The 18,753-nt window shown below is 37.9% G+C and overlaps 2 protein-coding genes across 2 annotated transcripts in view; one reads left to right on the top strand and one right to left on the bottom strand.

Moving 5' to 3' along the window:
• The window catches only part of Lin28b (lin-28 homolog B), an 81,248-nt gene extending 63,069 nt beyond the window's left edge, over positions 1-18,179 (top strand). The window contains exon 5 of the mRNA XM_027401888.1: positions 17,822-18,179. Coding sequence (XP_027257689.1) covers positions 17,822-18,179 — 358 coding nt within the window. The remainder of the gene's footprint in view (positions 1-17,821) is intronic.
• Positions 15,295-15,732, bottom strand: LOC100769604 (40S ribosomal protein S25). Its single transcript, XM_027401905.2, has one exon. It carries the CDS (start codon positions 15,706-15,708, stop codon positions 15,334-15,336), a length of 375 nt encoding a protein of 124 aa, XP_027257706.1. The 5' UTR covers positions 15,709-15,732; the 3' UTR covers positions 15,295-15,333.
• Positions 18,180-18,753: the final 574 nt, after the last annotated feature.

Here is an 18,753-nt window from a genome sequence, read left to right as displayed (position 1 = left end):
ACCTGGCTGTTGCTGAAGTGTTTGAATTATTTTCGTGGCATGGCTGGCTTGCCAGGTTATTCTGTAGATGTTACCACAGCAATCTTTGCTCTGTGGTGGCAATTGCCTGTGGTCAGGCCTAGATCCAGTCTGCACCTTTTGTGGGATGTAGGCCCTCTGTGTTCTCCTTCCCAATACAGTCCCCTTCATGGCCAAGGCTCTATGTTGTAATTTTATTTTTTATTCCCAGAGTTGTAGTAGAGCTCTTGTCTACAGTAAGTTTGTGAATTTTCTGTGAGTGTAACATGAGTTCTAATAGGTCTTCATAATAAAAGTCCAAAGTCAGATATTGGGGGATGAAAGACCAGAGAAGCAGAGCAACCAGCCACTAGAGCTCTAACCTCTATGAAATCCTCAGACTGAAAAGAGACTGAGTTCCACTCTCTTCCTGCCTATATGCCTCTCTCTGTGCAGCCCTCTTACTTCCTGTCTGTCTGTACAGACCTCCAGACCTTTCCAGTTAACTAGCTAGTCCTGCCCTCTGATCTTCATCAAGCTTTATTTGTTAGAGTATAAAAAAGATAACACCACATGTGAGTGTAAAAAATAATTTCCTGGAGGAAATTGGGTACATCATCACAAACTTATGTTTCAATAAATCATACAGGTTATATTAATTTAAATTCCAGGATAAGAATGAGCACATTTAATGTTACTTTGATAATGTTTAGAATAGATCTGTAAACATATAAGAATATTTTATTGTATTTTCTGTGCTTGATTTTACTCAAAAGACCAAGAGTTGACTTGTTGTACAGACTGAATGTGTTTGACTACCCAGTAGTTGGGGTATTTGAGTCTCATTCCACTGTGTTCTTAGTACCCCTATTTTCTATTCTTTCATCTAAAAAAAAAAGAAAGAAAGAAAGAAAATCATGATTCTCCAACATTTATCTACAAAGAACTCCTAGATTAAAAGTACATTTTCTCTGGCAAGATTTTGTGTTCACTCTGTCATGTACTGCAAGCCACTTACATTAACTGGGAGCCATGCTAAAATACTTAGTTTGAGTCATAATCCCACTGATGCTGTGACCCCATAAGCAGCAGCTCTTAACTTTCCTTATGCTGGGACCCTTTAATACGTTTCCTCATGTTGTGGTGACCGCCAACCATAAATTTATTTCATTGTTACTTCACAACTGTAATTTTGTTACTCTTATGAATTGTAAATATCTATGGTCTTAGGCTACCTCTCTGAAAGGATCATTCAACTCCCAAAGGGGTCGAAGGCCACAGGTTGAGAAGCACTGTCACAAGCTGGCTTGTGATTATTAGTTCCCAAAGGAGTTAACCTGCTTTCCTCCCACAATGCATTAGGTATCAAAGAGCTTACTTTCATCTCTTTCTGTGTAGGTACTTTCATTACCACGTGTCTTTACCGTGAATGTAATTTTATAGGTTGCAGCTCTGTAGTGCAGGGTCTTCTAGTTGACTAAGCTTAGATGTGTCCATGCCTTGTTTCTTGACATGTCTGCTGCATCACTAACATTACAAGGAAATATTTTATCCAGTACTCTTAGTTGTTTGTAATGATACAGTTGCTCAGAATGTTATTTACTCTAAAGAAAATTCAATCCATTGCTTATCCTTTTCCCACAACTGTTTTGTTAATTTGTATGATTGTTATTATGGGTAGATATTTTAAAAATACTTGTGTTCTTTTCCTCTGTCTGTGAATTAATTACCTATTCATGCCTTCCCCGTGTGTGTGTGTGTGTGTGTGTGTGTGTGTGTGTGTGTGTGTGTGTGTGCGCGCGCACACACACGCATGCACGCATGGCCTCATGCTGTTTTGGGAGTGCATGAGTTTCTGCATACTTGTGAAAATGAGAGGTCACCCTCAGGTGCCATTCTCTCAAACACCTTCTTATTGAGTCAAGGTTTCTCAATAGCCTAGAATTTGCCAGGTGGGCTAAGCTTGCTGGCCAGCCATGAGCCCACATTCCCAGTGTTGGGGTTGGTTAAGCACACACCGTCTCACCTGCCATTTTATATGGTTTCTAGGGATTGATCCAAGGTGCTGATACTTGCATTGTGAGCACTTTATGTCCTCAATCCCAGTCTCTGCTTTTCTTTTGAACGCTGGTAACTTGTGGTACTGTGTATGGTTTTCACTATGTATGGCTCAGTGTTAACTTCTTAGTTCTGGCTTTTGTTTGATGCTGGGGATGCCAACTCAGGTCCTCATGCTTATGCAGCAGTTACGCTCTCACTGAGCCATCTCCACAACCAGACACTTATTTCCTGTGGTTGTTATAATAAAAATAAAAAGTGATTTATTTAGAAAGTAATTTTTGGTTACCGCAATTATATTATATAAAATAATAGTAATGTGTTAGTCAGTAGTCGTGTACTGAATGGACCCAGTGGGATGATAGATGCACTTTACCACATGACATAAAGTCCAGAGAAGAATCCAGATGGAAGTGTTGACCTAGAGTAAACAAGGAGTTTCCATTATATTTTTAAAGGTTGACATATGGAAAATCTTTTAATAATGCATTTTCTTTTTCCTTGAGCTAATCAATTACTGTACTGGAAAACAGTATGAATGAAATGTTGAAGAAATGAATTTTTTTAAGAAAATGAACTTTTAAAGAAAATCAATTAATATTAGAAGAGATTTGAGGTGCTGGGAGAGATGTCCCAGCAGTTAAGAGCACTTACTGCAGTTGTAGAGTTTGGTTCCCAACACATCTGTTAGGCAGCTCACAACCTTAGGTAGCTCCAGCTTCAGAGGGAATTCAAGGCCTCTGGCTTCCAAAGACACCTGCACTCATATGCAGATACCTACATGCATATATACACATGTACATACACACACACACACACACACACACACACACACACACACACACACTTAAAAATAATACAAATAAATCTTAAAGAGCTAGAGAGTTAGCAATTGATAGCACTTCCTACTCTTTAGAAGATCTGTTTGGTTCCAAGCACCATGTAACTCCAGCTCCAGCAGATCCAAGGCCTTGCTAGCCCACTGGGTGTTCTCATGCATCACTCACACACACACACACACACACACACACACACACACACACACACACACACACACGCACGCACGCACGCACGCACGCGCGCGCGCGCGCATACATAGAAAACTTTTATTTAAAAGATAGTGAATCTTTAGAAAAGAGAAGAAATTTGAAAGCTAAGTGTTGAAATGACTGTTAGTAAATGAACTGAACTTTTGATTATAGGAAAACATCAAAAGTGGAGGAAAAGTGAGAAAAAATTGTCAATGATTAACCTGAAGACCCTGTAGGAGGTAGTTTGAAGGAGATGCATTAGATATTCAAAAGAGAGATGATAGATAAACATAAGTTTTCTATCTGGGAAAAGAAAATACCAATGAGATGAAGAGAAAGTCAGTATGATAAAACATCCTAGAAGTCAAAACAAAAAAGGGAGGAATAAAGTCCCTGCCCTTAAAACTGTAATTTACACACATTTCTTTAAAAAAAAAAAAACTTGTTTATTCATTTATTCGCAGCATACACACATAGAGGTTAGAGTCAACTTGTAGGAGTTTGTTCTTTCTTTCCACCATGACAGGCAGCTCTTGGGACTTGACTTGTCATCAGGCGTGGCTACAAGCACCTCATCTTGCCAATCTTCCTTTGTGTCTTTGAGACAGAGTCTCAATATAGCCCATGCTGTCCTGGAATTTTCAGCCATCCTCCTGCCTGCCTCTCAGGTGATGGGATTTGGGGTGTGTGCTGAAAACAAGGTTTAGGTTAATTCTTTGTATCCTTCTTCATGTGTACAATTCTTTGGAAAAACTTACAGGACCTGCGTTACCTTGAAATTGATTTTTAGTTATTCCAAGGTATAAATCAGAAAAATGCCAATTATTTAAATAAGGGAATGCATATAGAAAGAAATGTGTTGCATCTACAACAAAGCAGATTAATTTCTGGTATCTCATCAGAATGCAAGGGTAGGGGCCAAAAGTATAACTGAGACAGTAGGTAAAGGAAGTCACAGGTATATCATGCGTTTAGTGTATGCAAGGCTTTGGTTTCCACTCCAGGTAACCTCCCTTCCCCTAAAAATGCAAGAATAGGTGTGCTGACTAGTTTTCTGTCAGCTTGTCACAGGCTATAGTCATCTGAGAGAAGGGGACTTAGGTGAGAAAATGGCTCCAGACCATTGAGCTGTGATCAGGGTAGTCTATAGGGTATTTCCTTAATTAGTGATCCATGAGAGAGGGACCAGCCTGTTGTGGTGGGGACTCCTCTGGGCTGGATGGTTCTGGGTTCTTAAGAAAGCAGGTGCAGCAAGCCAGTAAGCAGTACTCCTTGGCCTTTGTATCATCTCCTGCCTCCAAGTTCTTTTCTAGTTTGAGTTTCTGCCTTGGTTTTCTGAGTGGACTGTAATTCAGGATATGTAAGCCAAATAAACCCTTTCCTCCTCAAGTTGCTTTTGATTGTGGTGTTTAATACTTTTTAAAATATTAATAAAATATTAATACCTTTGGAAAATTAATAAAATGTAAATGTAACAAACCCAAATTGTTATCCCACATTACTGTAGTATAATAATGATGCACATGTCATTTTGTAAATACTGATTCAGATCTAAGAGACCCTTGCTCATTTCTTCTGGTTAATCTCTCATGCCGGCAAGTGGAATACTTTGGATTCTTTGTGACTGTATGGTCTTGTTGAAGAGGGGGTAGTTGCTATGTAAAACATTCTTACCTTTGACATTCATCAGTGTGATCAATTTAATGGATTTGTTTTCCTTTCTGTTGTCTTTCCTTTTACCATTTTTTATTATTGCTGAGAAAGAGCTCACTATGTGTCCCTGGATGACCTAGAACTTGCTCTTTGGATGAGGCTGGTCCTGAACTCACAGAGATCCTTCTAGCTCTGCCTCCTAAGTGCTGGGATTTAAGGCACAGCCCCCTTTTTAGTGTCTTAAGCATTTGTTTACCTATGAGCTACGCCAAGCAATTTCCTAACACAAATATAGTAAGTGAACAAATACTGTCACATCCTTTCCCAAGTTTTTGTTCAAAAATATTGCATGATAATATTTTTTTCTAGAATGAATAACTAGATAGTAAATTTCCCTTTTATCCCTAGATTTTTTTGTGGTTGTTGTTGATTCTTGAGAGGATTTCTTAAGGATATTTTCTTATATAAAGATATATAGTGGAAAGCCAGACATTGGCGGCACACACCTTTAATCCCAGCACTGGGGAGGCAGAAGCAGGTGGTTCTCTGTGCGTTGGAGGCCAGCCTGGTCTACAGAGCGAGTTCCTGGACAGGCTCCAAAGTTACAAAGAAACCTTTCTCACAAAAACAAAAAACAAAAACAAAAAAACAAAAACAAACAAATCAAACACACACACACACACACACACACACACACACACACACACACACACACACACACACACCAAAATATAATGGATTTTTTTTGCCTTATAATTGATATCACCATATTGTTATTGTGAAGTACTGTTCTCTATTTGTATTTGCTCTTGTTTGTCTAACAATTCTGAACATCTTTAGTTAAGTCTCTACCTTTTTTTTTTTTTTTTTGGTTTTTCGAGACAGGGTTTCTCTGTGTAGCTTTGGAGCCTATCCTGGCACTCGCTCTGGAGACCAGGCTGGTCTCGAACTCACAGAGATCCACCTGCCTTTGCCTCCCAAGTGCTGGGATTAAAGGCATGCACTACCAACGCCCAGCTTTTTGTTTTTACTCTTTTTTTTTCTTTCTTATTTCTATCTCTTTCCTTAACATCTTACATTATTAGTGTTTTGATTATATCTTAAAGACTTTACTTACTTATATCTTACTAGGATTATAAGCACAGTAAATCATATTTTATAGCTTCCTTTAGCATGTTGGAATGTATCACAGGAATATTAAAAACAAATTGTTTCAAAATTTAAAAAATAGATCATAGGGACAAAATGTAAAATCTAGAATTGGGTCCAGTAACCCAGGAGATAAAGTTAGTTGGCCTTATCTTGTGACTAGCATTGATGTGCTAAAGAGATACAGGCTTGGATATGGCAATTTTTGCATCTCACATAGTAGCCTCCATGTGAATAATTATTGTATAGTAAGAGATAATTTAAAAACAACAATAGCATGAGTTACACAGATACCAAAGGAGTAAGTATTAAACATTTCATTTAACCCAATTAAATGAGACCTGGGCAGATGTTATAACTGGTTCAAAGGAGACTTCAAACAGCAGCTGCATTTGGAGACTAGAAGTACTGACGTGAATATGCTAGTGGACGCAACACTAGCAGTAAAGAAGGGGAATCAATTGAACTTCTACTAACCAAGGCAGAATTTGCTTCTGAATACAGAAGCAACTTCCTATTACTGGTTGTTATTGGGTCATATAAGACAGACAGTTTCACTTCCACTTCTGTGTAATATGTACATACATGATTTTCTATATCTATATAAAATATAAAAACCACTAATGGGAGAAACAAAATATTAGTCTTTCTGAGACTGTTTTATCTCAATATGATTATAATTATTTTTAGTTACATTCCTTTTCATGTTTAAAAAATTCTATCATGTAACATAATGCATTTTCTTTATCTATAGCCTCTATTGTTGAACACCTATGTAGTTTCCATAATCTAGGTATTGTAAATATTATAGCTATCATATTTTAAAATATTTGTTTTATGAAATAAATATCACTTGTATTGTGCTAAGAAGTTTACTTTTATTACAACCACAGATTAAGAAAAATATATGTAGTGGTTTTGTTTCTTTATGTAAGTTTCGATCAGCCAAATCCATACAATGATCCCAGCAAAAAAGCATATTCTAGCTATGTGTGGTGGTACACACTTTTAGTCCCAGTGCTCAGGAGGCAGAGGCAGGGGCAGGTGTATCTCTGAGTGTCAGGCTAGCCTGGTCTAGCCTGTTTTGTAAAACAAAAAACAAACAAAAAAAATCCCAATTCATTCTGATCCCTGGGTAGCTGTCCTCACTAGAAAGCCATTTTTCCTTAAATTAGTGACTATGTCTTCACAAGGTCAAATGGTGAGACATAATTCTTTATGTGTGTTTACATGTATGTGTGTGCATCCTATGCCAGTGCCTGCAGAGGCCAGAAAAGGGTGTCAGATCAGTGGAATTGGAGTTGTGAGTGTTCTGAGTCACCTGGTGTAGGTGCTGGGAAAGGAACTCAGATCCTCTGCTACACTAGCACCCACTCTTATGTGCTGAGTTATTGTTCAAGCCCTGAGACCCACTTCTGTAAGTAAGTGATTAGTGATCAAAGAAAAGATTGCAGGGGTATTTAGCTACATCAAGCTTAGTCTCATGTTTACCTTCCTGGAATAAAGCAACCCTGCAAGATCAAGAAAGAGAAGTCCTATGGGCAAGAAGACGTTCATGGCTTCTTCTTCAGCTCCTAATTTTCACGATGAGACCTACTACATAGGAGAAAATATCTCGTTTTACAGAGGTTATCTGAATGATAGCAAGTGAACTTGCTCAATTTTCACCTGCCTACATGGTGAGCATTGTAGAATGCTGATGCTTGATAAGGGATTGTATCCATCAGTCACAAGAGAACCAATTTGACCAGAGAAGTAGAACAGGGATATTTATTTCTCATCTCTTCTTTGTCATTTACCTAGGCAGTAACTGGGCTGGACTGAAAGATTAAACTCACTGATCACTAGAAGCCAAAAACAGTTTATATCCTGTCTTTTCTTTCTTTCAAAGAGTTTGTTTTTATTTGTTATTTGTATATATGTGGAGGGTGCCCATGTGAGTGCAGACGTTTATATGGAGGGTGCCCATGTGAGTTTAGATGCCAGCTGAGCTCTAAAGATTTTGAATCCTCTAGAGGTGTTATAGGCAGTTGAGAGTTGGCAGATTTGGGTGCTGGGAACCAAACTAAGGAATTCTGGAAGAGCAGGAAGCATTCTTACCCTCTGAGCCATCTCTCTAGCCCAAACTTTAACTCTTTTCTGATTCCAACAATAGTTATTGAGATAGGATATGGTGTGGCACAAGTTTCTTTAGTCTCACACATAAGTTGTTCCAATGGGCACATTTAAATAAATCATTCCATGCAACATGCTCTTAAGACCACCAACACTCTATAAATAAATGTTGCTTTTGTAAAGTAAACATTGTTAAAACGAACTTATAAATATCCTTCCAAATTCTGTAATAAAACTTAACAGTAGCGGAAGGATTGTTAATATTTTCTTCATTAAAAAACTCAGATCCCTGGGGGCTGGAGAGATGGCTCAGAGGTTAAGAGCACTGGCTGCTCTTCGAGAGGTCCTGAGTTCAATTCCCAGCAACCACATGGTGGCTCACAACCATCTGTAATGAGATCTGGTCTGCAGGGATACATGCAGACAGAATACTGTGTACATAATAAATAAATAAACAAAAAACCTCAGATACCATCAACATTATGTTCATATCAAAAGTAGCTCTATCATTGTGATGTCAGAGTTCTGCATAACACAGCAGGTACACTATTGAATCCCAGAAGGACAACTTTTAATTTGCTGGCTATGTACACTGACTTGCAGACAAGCTACACAGTTATGAAGTTGTATCACCAAACTTGACTTGTATATTGTTCTTTCCTCTAAAATTTCATGCAGTTTGCTTCTATTTTGAGGGACGTGCATGTCTGTGACCTGGTCACATTTGAAATTCTTGTTTTATATACCTAATGTTTTTAGGGTATTTTTATTGTGCTATATGTAAGTTCTTTTGTACATTGTTTAATTCTACATCCTCTTGGTAGAGTATAAATTATTCCTTAATCAAATAATGATGACACTCCTACTTTAAAACCTCTTGTGCTCCAGTCTAGTATTTTATGTATTTATTATGTAAACTTTTTTTGAAACAGGTTCTCACTATGTAGCCCTGGCTTGCCTGTAATTCATTATTTGGACCAGAGTAGCTTAGAACTCATAGACAATCCTCCTGCCTTTGCCTCACAAATCCTGGGATTACAGGTATTTGCCTTCATGATTGGTATCCATGACAGTGCTTAATATTAAAATGAATTTCATTGTTCATTGGAGAAAATTTTAGTGTAGTCACACCAAACTTAAAAGAAATTGTGTGATGAGAAAGAGAAAAAAATTGTAAAAGTTGGCACATTTCTGGTGGAACTGTTCCTTTCAGCAGAGCCATGTGATATCTCTGACCCTATAGACTTGGGAATGTTCCCATGAAAAACACTTCTTGACTTACCTTTCCAACCAAGCTACTGAAATAAATAACTGAGCAAACATTATCAGTAACTATACATTACTCTAATATTCATCTATCTAAGCAACCACCTCCTATTTTAATAGTTTTGAGGTAAGTTCAATGTATGTCCTTCCTGTATACAAAATATTTTATTCCTAAAGATAAATGTGACCAAATAATAAAGAAGAACTCAAAGCTTCAGGGCACAATACAAGTGTACCATTTGAAGAGTTCGGCTGCTGCAGAAAGGTGTCTGGCTTGTGTGCATGCATGAGTGGAAGTCACTTCTGACCCAGACACTCTCTCTTCATCTCTCATTGTCTGGCACTGGCAGAGGGGCCACTGTTGGTGGGATTTGGCCCTATTTCATAACAAGCTGCTTTTACTCCCAAGAAAGTGGAAGGCATTAAGATATCTGTGTTTGAGCACGCCTTTACTTTTCCATTAGCTGGAACAGAGTACCTGTCTGAGATGCTGCTCGTCACCAACAAAGATAACATTCATTTCAAATAAAGATGGAACTTGTGACCTAGAATTCATTATTTTGCTCTTCCACTGTGATACAACATAGATAACTCTGAACAAATGATTATTGTTTCATACAGTTGCTGCAGAATCTACCAAGTGCTTTTAAATTTAATGAGATAGACCCCAAAGTACCTGGTTTATAACTGTGCCTGAGTGAATTGTGCTGACACAAAAAGGCTCCCTTTGCCCCCCCACCCTCCCCCATGCCTCTGATGGTTTCACTCCCCCTCTCTTCTCTTTTAAACCCACCACAACATTTTCCATCTCTACTTTCCAGTGACCTGAACTGCCATTTGTCTTATATCTGTCCCTCCTTTTCCATCATCTTGTTGTTTTTATAGGATGATGAAAGGCTTTTGAGAAGAGCTGTTGGTGTGTTTTAGCTGGTTTCTGAGGTACTTTGGTACATTTTTAGTTGCTGTTACAAGCCAGACCACATCATTAATCAGATCCAAAAAGCTAATAAACCCGAGGCAGTTCAAAAGATAGAAGACATTAAATAAGGTGACAACATAAACATGTAAATTTTATTATCCAGTTAATTATCACCATACCTGTCATTTGGGGTCTAGTATAAAGTTTTGAACATAGTGTATATTTTTAAGTATTCTTTTTCTTTTAGGAAAGTGATTGGATGGGTATTATAAACAGTTGAACCCACTAACCAGTAAGAGGTAGAGATAATTCCTCATCATATAACCAACTAATATAAAAGGTCAGTAGAGTAGTTAACAGGTAAGAAACTCCCCTTTGAACTTCTTACAAATCTCAGCTTAGTTTAAATAGTCTGAAGCTGAGACTTCATTTCTACTTCCAGAAGCTTTAGTTTCAAATTCCATTTTGTGTCCATGCCACCCAGAACTAGGAAACACAGCCATCTAAACACCTACATTTTATTGTGCACTAAAAAGATTTGATTGGCAATTATATTGTTGGAATTTCACCTTGTTTTTGATAATGCTGATAATGTAAATGAGTGGCCTAAGAAGAAAAGTAAAAAGTGGGCTATTGTTATTTAAAGATACTCTTTTAGAAAACGTGCAGCTTAAATATTAGAGAATGGTCATTTTTTAAAAACAGTATGGAAAGTAAATTTTCTATTAAAAAGCAACCAAATTGGCAAGACTATATATAAACTGTGGTGATCTAGTTGGTGGCACTGATTGTGGAGGTTAGGAGCTTTACCCTCAATGGAGGAGGTATGTTCCCAGCAGATGCAGAGGGGACTGAGAGCTCAGAGCCTTATCTCATCTGCAGTTGATTCTCTCTGCTTCCATACTGTAGAGAGAAAGGCCATCCTTCAGTTTCCTGATTGAGCCTCCCACACTGTGCCTCCCTCGACACTGTACAACTTCCCTCCGGAACCATAAAGCACTAGTCAGTTTGGTCAAGGTGTTTTATCACAGCAACAAAAAGTGACTAATACATATACCTAACAAATTTATATGCATTTCAAGATTATATTTAGGCAATAAAGATAGCAAATTAAGAGTTACTAAAGGAAATCTTATTAAGGTCAGTAAATGTTAATTTGTAATGAAGATGAACTTCAGGGTAAGTAGCAATTGATTAAGAAATTTTAAGCTTTCATACATTTTGATGACACAAGTACCCACACTTTGAATTCATTACTGGTTGATACACTTGTAATTGAATAATGGCCTCAGAGCGGAAAAGCCAATTCTAAAGTTAAACTCAGGAGTTTTACCTAGTGTTTTCTTTCTTTAATAAGCTAAGATCTGTGATGGTGAGAAATTGAAAGCTGTTCAGCTACCACAACCAGAAACAACGAATCTTCTTTACTTTCCATGCCTTTCTTCTTTTCCCTTCTCTTTGCCTCCTGAGGCCTCAGTGCTGCTGAGACAGTCTTCAGAGGTCTGCTCTGATCCTCACACATTCATTAACAGTGTCCCATGTTAAGACTGCCACACTGATGCTGGATGGTTAAGGATTTTGACTTGATAGGTCTATACCCAGAAGTTACTATTTTAAATAGTGCTTTAGAACTACTGCTATACAGTAGTGCTGTCGTACCACTGGGAATAATCGTGAAAGTCAAATTATAGAATGGAAATACATTTCTATAATTATAATTGCTTTCTTTCTTCATTATATAAACAGCAGTTGATTCTTTGGTTATTTTGAGAAGGAACTATAGTGTCGTACAGAGGAATGAAATGCCACTTTACTGACTCTAGCACTATTTTTATCCTCCACCAGCTTTGCCATACATTTAAAAGTGAAAAGTATATAAAATTATTTTACCATGTATAGTGCCTTTGAAGCATAAAGGTGAGTGTATTTCATTGGCTTGCACACAATTTTTAATGAATATTTTTGTCTCAGAGTTTTTTTCCTTATTAGTGTATATAGATCTACCTCTGTATCTAAATATTCTTTTCCTTTATTCCCATTAATATCTAAAAAAATATTCCTTGGTATTTGTGAGCTTTATTTTTCAGTTTTATATATTTATAGCTTAGTTGTAAAGATACAGATTCTAGCCAGACCACCTAGGTGCATTATAATTATTTGTTGTTGTTGTTTGCTTTTTTAATTTTTTACCAGTGTGGACAAAGCTTTAGTTCAATCATTTCTACCCATAATCTTTGTGCTCATGCCATGGTGAATATGGGGCCAGTTCCTACAGCTACAACTGCTAGCTCAGGCTATTAATTTTGAAATTTGCTGTCCAATTGTTCTCCAAGAGAGTGAATCCCAATTTCTGTTCACTCTAGCCATCAGAAACTAGTTGCAGCTCATTCAGGCATCACAGCATAATGTCTGTCTTTTAGCTTCTGACCAGAACTGCTGAGTCAGTCATCCACCTAGACTTTTGACTGACTTGCAGTCCCCATCTCCCACCCCCAAGGCAGGGTTTCTCTGTGTAACAGCCCTGGCTGTCCTGGAACTCCCTCTGTTCCAGGGACTCAAGAGATCCACTCGCCTCTGCCTCCAGAGTGCTGACATTAAAGGTGTATGGCAGCACTATTGACTACTTGACTTACAGTCTTAAATATGTGATTAAAGTGAATGACTGTAAGTCAAGTAGTCAGTAGTGCTGGCGTACACCTTTAACCCCAGCACTCTGGAGGCAGAGGCAGGTGTGAGATGCTTGTTGGGAATTGAATTCAGGACCTCTGCCCCCTGTTTGTGGATCTTATTTAACTGTGATCAAAATGAAAATGGGAAAGGGTCCCTTTAGAGAGCTTTCTACAGTTGAGTCCCTGAAGTACTTTCCAGTCTGGTTTTCTTAAGTCCCCTTTCCGGCCGAGTGGCTCATTGGTTCTTCTCATCTTCCTTTCCTGGGAGTTCTATCTATGCCTTTCCTCTACCTCTTTCTTGGCGTTTAAGAGCACTTGCTGACCTTCTAAAGGACCTGGGTTCTATCCTCAGCACCCACATCAAATGACTCAGGACTGCCTGCAACTCTGGCTCCATGGATCTGATGTCTCTGGCCTTTGTGGGCACCTACACACACACACACACACACACACACACACACACACACACACACACACACACACACACACACACACACACACAAACCCATGCAGGCACACATGCATACACATAATAAAAACAAATCTTTTTGAAGATTTTATTTTTTGTTATGTGTGTATGGGTCTGTGTAAGTGAGTTCAGCTGCTGTAGATGCCACAAGTCTCCCATCCTTCTAGAGCTGGAGTTACAGGAGGCTGTGAGCCTCCCACCATGATTATGAGGACCAGAACTTGGGTCTTCTGCTAGAGCAGTACCCTCTTAACCACTGACCTATCTCTGCAGCCCCATAAATCAATTTTTTCTTTAAAAAAAATTACTTTCTCATTTATGTAAGATAAGTTTCCCAAGAGTAAGTTACTTCTAAATTCTGATTTCCAAATCAAAGTTTTCATTTAAAAAAAAATCACGAGAAAATTGGATATGCTTTAATGATATATTTATATATACAATTGCTTATTTCATAATGCAGTGAATTAAATAATTTTGAAGTCTTAAGAGGTTTGTGAATTTTTTTGTTTAATTTTGCCATGTAAGGTCTTCTAGAAATTGTTTTAAAGATTTATTTATTTATTATGTGTAGTGTTCAGCCTGCATGTATGCCTTCAGGCCAGAAGAGGGCACCAAATCTCATTACAGATGGTCGTGAACCATCATATGGTTGCTGGGAATTGAACTCAGGACCTTTGGAAGAGCAGGCAGTGCTCTTAACTTCTGAGCCATCTCTCCAGCCCTCTTCTAGAAATTTTAATCTTAATTTGGCAGTCTTAAAAATATTGACTGTTATTTATCTTCCATCTTTAAAATCTTCTAAACTATAGTAAGTAAAACTTATAAAATGTATGCTACTTCGTTGGAGTTAAAGTATCTATCAAATGATTCCACGAAGAATAATGTTCTAAAATTAAACTGGACATTTCATTAATAAAGATTAAAGATGCTTAATGTATAAGAAAGTCTACCTACCTTGTGCCATTGGCTCAGCATTTTATAACATACTGAACATAGGTGAGTTATTAGGTTTAAATTTTTTTTAAAACGCTGCTGGGGATCTGCTCTAAGGCCTCCTGCATGCTAGACAAACAGATAATTTTAATTTTTAGGTCAGGCTGTTAGAATTTATAACAAACTATGACTATAGTTTTCTTTGTATATCCTTTGATCAGGACACTTTCTGCCCCTGTATTTGTTAGCTTTGTAGCTGTTGTGTCACACTTACTATTTTGATACCCACATCACAATATAAAATCCATTCTAATTAGCAGAAAAACTGACTTGGAGAAGTATAAAATGTGGACAAAGGGGTCTAGACCCCACACAGCATGTTTCACATGTGTGGCTACAGTATCATCTATGAGCTGAACATTAGCACTCTGATGTCATTGGGATGGAAGGGTTTCATAATGGGCTGTGATCTGCGCTCAGAAAGAGCAGTTGCTGTTGCAACACATATATACAGTGAATGCTCACCATCCAGTGTGAAAGGCCATAGAGCCTAATGCTAACACACCTGAAACCCAACAGGTAATGTGTACATTGAAATGCAGGGAAACTAAAACAGTGTGTCTTTCTTTAAAATAACTTTATAATCAGGCACACAAAACATGATGGTCTAAGACTCCATTTGTAAACATAGTTCTGTGACATCCAGGCCCTTGTTCACTGAGTGGGCAGAATGACTCCCTGAATTGGAGAAGGGTGTGCATTACCACAGGGACTGAGACTGCTGTGCATGCAGGAGGCGGCTCTATTCCTAGTCGGCCTACTGTTTTCTGTCTTTGAAAATGAACTCCTGGCTGTACTCTGGCCTCAGGACAGGAATGTAGTGAAAAAAAAATATCTTACAGGTGGGCAAAGGCAAATTTAATTTAAGAATTTCTTTACTCCTTATAGAAGAAAACTATATGGGTAAACAGTTCAGTAAGTAATGGGTCATATTCATAAGTGACGTTTTCTAGTCTGTTTTTTTTTTATTTAATAACGTTTTAGTTTTCCAAATGTACAGTTGATTGAACCTGTTTATGCATCTTCACCAGCAGCTGGGGCATCTCCACCCTTTGTGTTTCTGGTGTAAATTACTTGGGCTCTGTGCTTTGAAACCAGCTTGATAAGCCCTTTACTAAGTAGCTCCTGACTGGCTGCCCTGGCCAAGGAACCTCGAATCTTCAATCTCTCAGAGACCACAGCTGGAGTAATAAGCTTATAACTGGGCACTTCCTTATAGAGTTTGTCGTATGTAGCTTTGTCAAACAGGACTAGATTGTTGAGCTTGTCCTGAACTTTGCCTTTGGACCACTTCTTTTTGGCCTTGCCTCCAGACTTATTTACTGGGTCTTTGTCTTTCTTGGCCGACTTCCCGGCATCTTTCTTCTTCTTGTCATCCTTGGGCGGCATGATGAAGCTCGGAGAGTGGAGACGACCACTCCTAGTCTATTTTGGGGGCCTGAATTTCAAGATTGGCTGGTAATTTTCATTATTTCCACACATCATTAGGTCATGTGTGGGGTACTTGTTTCTGAATTGCAGTGCTTGTTAATTTACTATGGTGTGTGTATTTGAGCAGCATATAACTAGATTACTTATTTCTTGACTTTTCCCTTTTTTGGAAATATGGTACAGTCTATTAAGATAAATAAATGCCTATTGATCATTACAAAGAATACAATCCCATCCTGTCTGTTCTGTAAGATAATATTGACAAGGAACTGAAGACATGGCTCAGCACTGGTTGCTCTTCCAGAGGACCTGAGTTCAATTCCTCAGCAACCACATGGCAACTCATAACCATCTATAGTGGGATCTGATACCCTCTAATGAAATAGTTATACACACATATAGAGCATGCATATATATCAAATAAACAAATAAATGCTCGTGTTGACTAATGGAGAAGCAGACGATGGTTAACCGTAACTTCTGCTACTTGAGAAAATTCATTCTTTATAACTGATTCTAGAAAATAAAATACTGAGTATCTACATACAGTGCTTGTTATTTTACTAGTAGTTTGTCTTTGAAATGTAAAATAATTAAGTTACTAATTACTTATTGTAAACATACAAATATAATTAGTCAAGATTTTTGTTGTAATACGGTCTTAAACTACTTTTTATATCTGTCACATATTTTGTTCTTTATTTTTTAAAAAACACTGAATTATAATGTGCTTTATAACGAGAAATATGGAATTATAAGTGTATTTGTAAAGTAATTTAATATAAAAACCTCTTGAAACAGTTAATTTGGAAAAAATCAGTGAGCAATTACAATCTTTAAGACACAAATCAAAACTTTTTAAAATATAAGTGCTTCTTAGTGTCTCCATTTTTTGCTAATTCCTTTTTATTTTTTATGTGCATTGGTGTTTTGTTTGTGTGTTTTGTTTGGTTTGTTTGTTTTGTTTGTTTTGGAGGGTGTTGGATTCCCGGGAACTAGAGTTACAGATAGTTGTGAGCTGCTGTGTGGGTGCTGGGAATTGAACTGAGATCCTCTGGAAGAGCAGTCAGTGCTTTTAGCTACCAACTGTATCTCCAGCCCCCATGTCTCCATTTTTAAAACTGTGTTGTTTTAAAAAGGGAAATTATGACTGAAATTGAGCAAATTTATTTCTTTACTCAGATTTTAGAAGATGAATTTTCCAGCATCTAATATGCAACCCTATCCATGTCTTCAGATTACCTTCAGATTTTAGTAACAAATAAGAATGAGGCTTATGCTTACTTCAGTTTAGGAAAGTTTACTCTAAGGCGAAGCTAGTTAAAAATCAACTTTTCCAGTCACCAACAAGCATCAGACCAAACTGATTTGTCTTCCCCCATCGGAGGCTTCTTTGCAGCATTGTTGTGGTTCAGACTCTCACTATCTTGCCTCAAAATGAGTAATTCACTGAACACTTTTTTTTTTTCTTACTAGATAGCTTAGGTATCAAATTTCCTTGTAAATTTTATACAGTGGCAAAAAATTATTTCAGTTCTATTAGCTTCCATGAATAAAATAATAAACACTGAAGTCTTTAAGTCATAAAGCTTAATTCAGTCTGTAATTTTCCTAAATGCTGAGCAAGTTAATTCCTATCACGGCAAACAGCTCTATTTTTATACTCATTTTTAAACCCAGCTAGTGGTTTTTTGGTTTATTGTTGACTGCCATCTAGTGGGTTAAACTATTCTTTCACAATAGCCCATTAAATTTGAATGACTCATTCCTGTATGGAAATACTTGCCATGTCTGGGTGCCTTTGTTTTTGCTAGCTGTTGTGTTTAACGCAACTGATTTGTAAAGTTGCTGGAAGGTTTTGGTGATGATGACCCTTGAAGCAATCAGTATAAACAGTAGAAATAGTACATATAAAGAAGTCATATTCAAATAAACTGATCTCTTTGACAGCTTTTGAACCTTGGTAATTAAAATTGATGTCTATGTAAATTATTATTTTAATAATCACTGCTTTTTCACTAATTATGCACTCTACCTACTTTTAAGATATTTTTCTCATATTTCTTTGCAGATGCTATAACTGTGGTGGCCTTGACCATCATGCTAAAGAATGTAGTCTACCTCCTCAGCCAAAGAAGTGCCATTACTGTCAGAGCATCATGCACATGGTGGCAAACTGCCCACACAGAGTTGTCGCACAGCTGTCCACCAGCTCTCAGGAAAGACAGGAAGCAGAATCCCAGCCGTGCACTTCTACTTCGCCGAGAGAAGTGGGAGGGGACCGTGGCTGCACATCACCGTTTCCTCAGGAGGCGAGGTCAGAGCTGGCAGAGCTTTCAGACAGGTCACCCCAGGAAGTTTCTTCCCTGAAGGCACCAGAAGAGCAAAACAAAAAGGGGCCTTCAATTCAAAAACGGAAGAAAACTTAATACTTGTCAACGTTCTCTTCACCCGGTTGGGAAGTCTACCTCACACAAGCACAGGGGAATAGCATTCCACAGAGAGCAGCTGACCGGGATTCTAACTACTGCCGAGGAAGTGGGAATTTTTAATCAGACAAATCACTCTTAAGCAAATTACATTTAAGCAGGGTGTCATGTTTTACAGACTTGAGATACTATAAATAGTAAGTGTATAAGCGAAAGGGGAGATGTGAGTATGTGTGTGTGTGTGTGTGAGGATTTCACATAGGAGTGCAGGCATATATATGTGTACGTATATGCCTGTCTTTATACACGTATGTATGGAGATAAAAGCACATACTCTGCCACAGATGATTGGGCGTCTCCAAGCACTGAAAGTCCATGTGAAGCATTTGAGATGGTTTCAGAGTTAACCCTTGGATTTTTTCCTAAATACCACTTCTTTTATATTGCATAAAATAACGTCCTGACTGTTACCTTTCATGTGAACCAAAGCATGCTTCAGATCTCAGACTGCCAGTCAAATGGTACTAAAGGGTTTGGGCTACTCAGTGCCTCCCAAGTCTGGATTCATCACTGT

The sequence above is a fragment of the Cricetulus griseus genome, chromosome 2, assembly GCF_003668045.3.
Source record: "Cricetulus griseus strain 17A/GY chromosome 2, alternate assembly CriGri-PICRH-1.0, whole genome shotgun sequence".
NCBI classification, from domain to species: domain Eukaryota; kingdom Metazoa; phylum Chordata; class Mammalia; order Rodentia; family Cricetidae; genus Cricetulus; species Cricetulus griseus.
This window is presented reverse-complemented; position numbering and strand designations above follow the sequence as displayed.